The sequence below is a fragment of the Diadema antillarum genome, unplaced genomic scaffold, assembly GCF_040938485.1.
Source record: "Diadema antillarum isolate AM-2024a unplaced genomic scaffold, OU_Dant_1.0 seq00000173_RagTag, whole genome shotgun sequence".
NCBI lineage: Eukaryota > Metazoa > Echinodermata > Echinoidea > Diadematoida > Diadematidae > Diadema > Diadema antillarum.
Window position 1 is genome coordinate 575812 of NW_027271242.1, and position 7903 is coordinate 583714.

At 39.6% G+C, this 7903-nt stretch overlaps 1 protein-coding gene across 1 annotated transcript; it reads left to right on the top strand.

The window, feature by feature from the left end:
* Positions 1-1123: 1123 nt before the first annotated feature.
* LOC139728342 (carbonic anhydrase 4-like) lies at positions 1124-6717 on the top strand. The gene is made up of 6 exons (XM_071639286.1): positions 1124-1307; positions 2221-2369; positions 3645-3734; positions 4111-4177; positions 4861-5021; positions 6550-6717. The coding sequence occupies exons 1-6, from the start codon at positions 1124-1126 to the stop codon at positions 6715-6717; spliced, it is 819 nt and encodes a 272-aa protein (XP_071495387.1).
* The last annotated feature ends 1186 nt before the right edge of the window (positions 6718-7903 follow it).

Consider the following 7903-nt stretch of genomic DNA (forward strand, 5'->3'; position numbering starts at 1 on the left):
TGGCTGAGGCTTGCCCGACATAATATGTATCAACACCCAATGTATGCAAAATGCATGCTCATGCAGTACATGACATTGTATTGTACTGAAATAATGGGCATATTAACCCGTTGAGGATGGAATAGCTTGTCACTAGGGAGTACTAATAGGTTATTGAATAGAAAAAAAAATCCATAATGTTGAATGCATTCCTATACCGACATACTGCCTTCCTCTGGAGAAGAAAGATCTCGTAGGAGGATATTGTGTAAAATTAGCGAAATTTAGATCTGCGACGCGAACGCTGAGATGACGCTAATTAGGCCAAATAATGGTGTTCTGCACATGCGCGAGACAGCTATCTCCGTTGCTCAACCCGGGAGGCTGCGTCGTCTATAATAATAATAATAATAATAATAATAATAGCAATAATAGCAATAAAGATAATGTATACTTTTATACCGCAACAGTCCATCAAAAGATGCTCATGGCGCTTTTAGTCTTGAGGTTAGGAGAAGAAAGAAAGAAAGAAAAAATAAATAAAGCGTCCGCGTCGCAGATCTCTTTTGTCCAGCGCGCGAAAGACGACTTTGGATCCTCCGAATGGCCAGGCCCCCGTCTTATAAAGACTTGTGATTAAAGTAAAATCAATCGCAACTTTACGATTGAATGCAAATCCATTTCATTAAAAAAAAAGAAGAAGTTATGATTGAAATTAAGACGGAAAACTGCAATCAATCAATCACAGGTTGCGATTGATAGCAGCTTTGAAGAGATTTGTGATTGATTGATTTCTCTCATACGTTTTATAAGACAGGGCCCTGGTCCCAAGTGTGCGCCAAGCTGAGGCGAAGGCCTCTTTTCTTGTCAAATGTATACTAGTAGGTCCCTCCACTTGTTTAATGTTCCTAAATGGCCCCTCTGATGCAACGCGCTAACCCTCTGGATTCCTTGTCCAAAGTTACTACAAAAGATCTTCAGCGTCAACGAACGTTTACGTACTTGAGTTATGAGTGTAGACCGCCGAATCCGGCATAACATGGACACCACTGGAAGATACACTCAGAATAATACACTTCTATATCTGCCTCTCAATAACGTGCATTCTCTTGTTTGTTTTGTTCGGGCTTATTTTGATTTTCCTATGTCGTTACGAACGATAGGACCCCTTCATTGGTCCTCGAGTTACCCGAATTGCGCCGGGAGCTGTCAATCGCCGATCGCCGTGTCCAGCAGCACGGCAGTGCAAGAGACAACTTCCGATCGCTTCTGTTTCGACGGTTACGATGAAGAACGAAATTTGGACATCAAAAACAACGGCCATTCTGGTAGGTATCATCATGATTATAACCAAGAAAATTGGGTTTTTGCGTCATTATTTCATGAATATGCAAATTACTTATATACTATATATATATATACATACATATATATATATATATATATATACACATATATATATCATACATTATATAAACTATACATATTACTTATATACGCATATACACAATCAAACCGAATGGACGTTATCTAGTCAGTGTGATGGAAAACATTTTGCAGCATCGCTTTATCATATCATTCCCTTACAACGGAACACTTCTGTCTCACTTGCTATATAAAAATGTTGACGAATCAGTTGCAGTAGTTATCGCGTTTGATTATGATTTCGCATCACACATTAGATTAAACAATGGATATTTCCGGAAAATTAATATAAAGTATAATTATGGGCCGCTCATTTCTTTCAGATTGAACGCGCATTGTTACCACTCTAGCAGGCAATAAGAATTTGGTTTCTTTGTTTATCACTTTATCACTTTACTACACACATCACTTTATGATGAATGATGCAGTGCAAATGTATGTATAATAAAAATTATCATACGAATCATAACAATAAATGATGAAATTAATATCATATACAAAATACAAATATATCATTATTGATCACATCATAATCATCATGTGTGTTTGTATGTATACGAGAAAGAGCGAGAGAAAAGGAGAGGGGATGGGGGGGGGGGGTAATTAAGTCTCTCCTCTCACCCCAATCTGAAATTTCCAATTGATATAACGTAATTCATTGAAGTCAACAACTGAGCGTTAATGTGTGCAAGTATTTGGATTTACAACACACACAATAGTCTCCGAGTGAGATTCTTGTGTATATAAGGCTTGCTTACATCGGTTGATACTTCCATATCTCCTCCAAATACTAGTACATATACTTCTCTTTCTCAGTGCAAGTGACATTGCCATCCAACAGCTACTTCATCAAAGGGGGTGGACTGTCGGGTAAATACCAGGCTCTACAGTTCCACTTTCACTGGGGAAGTGACAGCACCAAAGGCTCCGAGCATTCGGTGGATGGCGTCACCTACCCCGCTGAGGTGTGTTGTGGCGCCCCTCCCCCTCCCCCCCCCCAACACACACACACACACACACACACGAACAAATCTTTCTGTTATTGAGAAACATACTTAAGTCCACTTTAGTTACCCTTTATATACACTGTAGTTGTGAGTTTTAATCAAATCAGGTGAATATAACAATGGGAGTTAGGAAATTGTATCGAGTTTCACATATCCCCCCCCCCAAAAAAAAAAAAAAAAATTCTTACTCAGAATCACTCATGACAATGACATAAAGTGATGGTTCGCCTCGAATGTCCCCCGTTAACTCCTGGCTCACACTGAAACCTTTGATGTATTATCCTTTTTTTTAATAAAGGAAAAGATGGTAATTCTCCTATTCAAATCATTCCACAGTAACAGTCAGTCAGCGATGATGTTTTCATTGTATATACATGCACGGGCGGATCCAGGAATTCCGTAAAGAGGGGGCGCGTTTACAAAATTAAAGGGGGGGGGCGCACGCACCCCTCCCCCCATTTTTTTTCATTTTATTTCTTTTGTTTCAACAAAAAATAAAGGGGGGGGGGCGTGCGCCGGTTGCGGTCCTCCCTGGATTCGCCCCTGTACATGTACATGTGTATAATTTTGATCATATAGTGTGAAGTTCTCCTTCATGTTCACAATTTAGAATCGGTGAAACGCAAAAATATGAACTAAGTCTATTTTGTGCAAGCCTAACCGGATAAAAGGTGCAAAGTCGATGACTCTATCAGTTACTCACTAAAATGTATTGGTATGTTTGGGTTTTTTTCTAACCTCATCACGAGTAAAGAGTCGGGACGGGAGTGGGGTTGACAAATTGGCACGAGGGAATACATCTTCCTGTCAGACCGTCACTTTCTCTGATACCTGGAGGCCTGTACGTATAGTGTCGTCAGTTTTCATAAGGTGTGTTCAGGCCTATCTGTTGTATAACATTTCCAATGCCTTGATATACCTCCCGAGGTCCTGATAATTTGAAGTGCTCAGTTAATCTGTTCTGATTTGATATGTCTTCACACTTGGAATCCTTGTTACGTCCTTTTGTCAGGGAACATTCTCATCTGATAAGAATCAGTGTAATGAATATAAAGATGTTACAGTATACTGAACAAAATAATTGACTATAGAAGATCGCCTGTACTTTTATGACCTGTTTTACCGTGTCGTCAAAATTAATGCATTAATGTTCTATTCCGGTCTTTGTCTTATTCGTATCGTTTTACCCTCATGTTTATGCAGCTTTTACGTAATCGTATATATATCTTACAGATGCACATCGTCCACAGAAAAGTTGGTCTAACTGCCGATGAAGCCCTGCAAGTCAACGATGGCCTAGCGGTTTTAGCAGTTATGATCAAGGTACGAACGTCTCTTTTTTTTTTTGTCTCCACTGGTTGATTTTTTTCTTTTTAATTTATGAATTATTTGATTGATTAATCAAGTTATAAATGCTTCATTATTTAACTGAAGCGCGAACGAATTCCACACTACAATCTTGATTACACGTTTTGACGTTGGGGTTTTATACAGCTGTAAGTTTCATGTGCACATAAAACAAAAGCCCTTATCATGCAAACACACGTGTAGTACAAATTACATTTATATCATTTTAGCAACGTGTGTATGTGCGCGTTGTGTTTGTGTGTGTGTGTGTGTTTGACACTTTTACATTTTAGGAACCCACAGCAGCAGGTAAATGAATCGAATTCCTGCCATCCCACCCCAATTACCACAGATCGGAGACAAGACAAACGAAAATTTTGACGCCATAGTCGAAAGCCTCTCAGATATCCCCAAGTCTGGTAAGTGACGTCTTCGTTCACCTTCCCACGATGCAAAAAGTATGTGCATTAATGAGTGAATAATATTTGATTACATATCTACTTTAATACTAATCCCATTGTACTTTAAATCGCTTAAAGAGTTGCCAGTTGGTAATAATAGTAAATAAACTGTATTAGAATAAATGAAATACAATTACGGAAGTTATCATGGCAACAAATGAAACACTTGTAAAACATAAGTTGCTCTTTACGTACTACCATAACGACAACAGTGATTGATGAATTACAATAATCCATGATTGTATCATAATCATCATCAGGATAGATGGGGCCCAACTGCCCCTATTATGGTCTCACCATCCCTGCTCCGTTGTTACCACAAATATTGATATAGACGGTAACATTTGGTGCGTACGGCACAGGTCATTCAGGCAGCACTATACACACTTTCGCCCTCTATATGCCAGCACCGAAAAGCGCTGAATTGTGGTACAGTGTACATGACGCCATCTCAAGGACACTTTGAGAGGGGGCATCCCCCGGAAAAAGGGTAAACGATGTCGCTGTGAGCGAATCAACAACCCTACCCCCCCTCCCCCTCCCTCCCCCCCCCCCCCCCAACACACACACACATAAGACTGGTTTAAATAAGTTTTTGAGATTTACACCTGCCCGTTCTCATCATTGTACGATTACAACAGGAGACGAGACTACCACTTCCGGAGATTTCTCTCTAGACGACCTTCTTCCTGACAATCGCCAAGACTTCTTTCGCTACTACGGCTCCCTGACCACTCCCACTTGCGACCAAAGCGTGGTCTGGACAATCTTCGCTGACCAAGTCGAGATTTCCGAAAATCAGGTTAACAGCTATTCCTTTACTTGATTTACCATAATGAGAGTAACACTGTCGAAAAAAAAAATCCTAACCCATGTGACTTTTAGGGAGTTGCTCCTCGATTGCATAAACATGTATTTACAGAAGGAAAACTTTGCTGTCTTCTCTGCTATCTGTCTATACAGTTCTGATTCGGGACCCGGAGGTGGTTGTAAAAAACGTATCTCAGTGATTGAAAACCAACTTTGCTCAATACTTAAACAGACGCCCTCTAGGGCAACTCTAACAGAAAGTTGTAAGAGTTGTCGTGGACACGGTGTTCAGCTATGGTGTTGAATAAGACTGATAAGCACATGATGCCTTTGTCAGTATATTCCAATTCTTTTTTTTTTAAATTTCGGTACAGTATTAAGAAATAATACGTCAACACTGAAAACTGTTTTTCAAAACTACAATGTATTCATACTATCGAAAGATTAAAAGTACAAATGTAGCAACCTGTCCATGTGGTGTTTACAACTACCTTGCATTAATAATGTTCATCCATCTTCATAGGATTTACACTTGTTTCCACATTAACGCACGTGTACAATTAAAAACTGTGTCTATTTGACATTATAGAGTAGAAACATTTTGTCATGCAAGTGTGCACAAATATTTCAAGGACCACGCTTGAAATATATATAACCATTCTGCCGCGCGAAATTTTTAGACCGCGCCGCTCGCTGACTTTTTACTTTCAAGTCTCGCACATCTTATGACACTATTTTCGCGAAAATCGGACATACCGTTACGACGCTGCACGACCTTTTATACATGCTTGTCAGACCAAAAATGGCTCAAAAACGTGATTTTGTGGACAAAGTCTATGCAAATAGCCTTCTCACCTCATTCAAAAAGATATGATTATTTTCACTTTCAATGGCTGAAGTCAATTAATTTTAGCATAATTATGCTTAAATTAGGTTCTGTTATAAATTTTATGAAAAAAATGAAAAAAAAGGTCAAAAAACAAAGAAATACATAAGAAATTAATTTTCAAACCAGATTTTTTTTTCAAGTACAACCTTGTACATTGTTTAGGAACGCAACAAAGAATAATGTCACCCAAAATTAGGATGCCATTAGCTTTATTTTCTGAATTAAAGCAAATATATGATTTTACGCATATCAATTAATATAAAATTTAAAAAAAAATGAAAATTTTAATTTTTTTAAATAGTTTGGTAGATTACGCGACAGGTAATGTATGTGCCAATTTTCAGGGCGATTGCACGATCGACGGCCGAAATCTCGGGGGGGGGGGGGGGTTGAATCAACCCTCCCCCGGCCACAGAACAGGCCAAAAAGCCCGGCCTGGTTAGGGTTAAAGACAATCAAATTATTAATATGACGAAACTTTACTCCGGGGCGAGAAAAAAAAATCTTTGTTATAATGAGAAAAAATGAGAATTATGCTTCTATGTCTCTGTGACAGAAGTCCACTGTACATTTGTACTATCATGATCAGTTTGAAAACGCTCCTTACATTTTTTACTCTATCGACGCGCAGATCGCAGCATTCCGTGCACTCTACTTCGACGAAGCCGGTTCTGAGCAAATGGTGAACAACTTCCGGCCCATACAGGCTCTAAACGGGCGGACCGTCACGCGCTACAGCGTGGGTGCTTCCTCTGATTCTTCGTCGTCCTGCGACGATGATGCAGATGGCGATGACTAAAATCAAGACTACTTATAGGCAGTGGCGTATCTGGGGGGGGGGGGGGGGGGGCAAGGGGGGCACGTGCCCCGGGCGCCACTCCTTGGGGGCGCCGAAAACGAAAAAAAACGGGGAAAAAAAACGAAGAAGAAAAAGAAAAAAAAAAGAAAGAAAGAAAAAAAAAAAAAAAACCTCGCCCGGACCGGGGGAGGGGGGGGGGGGGGGAGGGAGAATGGGAGGGGGAGAGAGAGAAAGGCAAATCAAACAAGAACAAAATATGACAATGTTTACTGTGTTCACACAAGAATTCCATGTTTTTTTTTGCTAAAATTTCGGCTCGCTCGCTGCGCTCGCTCGCCAAAATCTATATATAAAAAAGAAGATAAGAACAAAACGTGATGATGACGCGGACAAAATGACAATGTATATTGTGTTCACACATGCCATCGTTATGCAGAAGGCAAAATGTTACAAGGAGCAGCGGCTGCAATCTTATTTCTTTCGTTCTGAAGCGATCGCCCATTGGATAAAACGAGGGTGCCAAAGGTGTCGAACATATATACGGGGGGGGGGGGGGGGGCGCAAAAACGTAAGTCAAACAAGATCAAAGAACAAAACGTAATGATGACGCGGAAATATACAAATTTCGGCTCACTCGCGCGTACTAACATAGAGTATTTTTTTTCAAGTCCTCAGTTTGTTGGTATAAATCCTTATCTATAAGGCCGTCACTATATCTTGATTAGAATTGTAAGATTCAATAAGCAAAAGATGACAAGAATTCCATGTTTTGTAGGCTGAAATACAGAAATTTTCGGCTCGCTTGCTGCGCTCGCTCGCCAAAATTTATCCAAACTAGAAATGTCGCTATGGCGACTGATGCCTCCGCCATAATGCATGATTCTCCCAATATGTGTATAGTACAATGTCTTCACAATGTGTGATGACAGTTTCACATAACTGGCAAAATACCGAAATAACAGGGGTGTCAGAAATATCTTGAATGTTCACTTTCCACGAACTGGGTTTGCTATAACTGTCTATTAAAGAGTGCAGGTACACATATTTGGGGAATTGAAAATTTTTACTTGACTTCTGACCGACCTTATTATGAGTTTATGCATTGAGTATAATTTTCAAGGTATGAAGAAAGAGTGTAATTACAGTACAAAATATATATATTTTTTTGCATTTAAACCTGACTTTT

Coding starts and splice junctions, on each gene's coding strand:
- LOC139728342 (XM_071639286.1), top strand. CDS start 1,124: ATGTCGTTACGAACGATAGGACCCCTTCATTGGTCCTCGAGTTACCCG. Junction 1,308..2,220: donor CAAAAACAACGGCCATTCTG/GTAGGTATCATC, acceptor TCTCTTTCTCAG/TGCAAGTGACATTGCCATCC. Junction 5,022..6,549: donor TCGAGATTTCCGAAAATCAG/GTTAACAGCTAT, acceptor ATCGACGCGCAG/ATCGCAGCATTCCGTGCACT.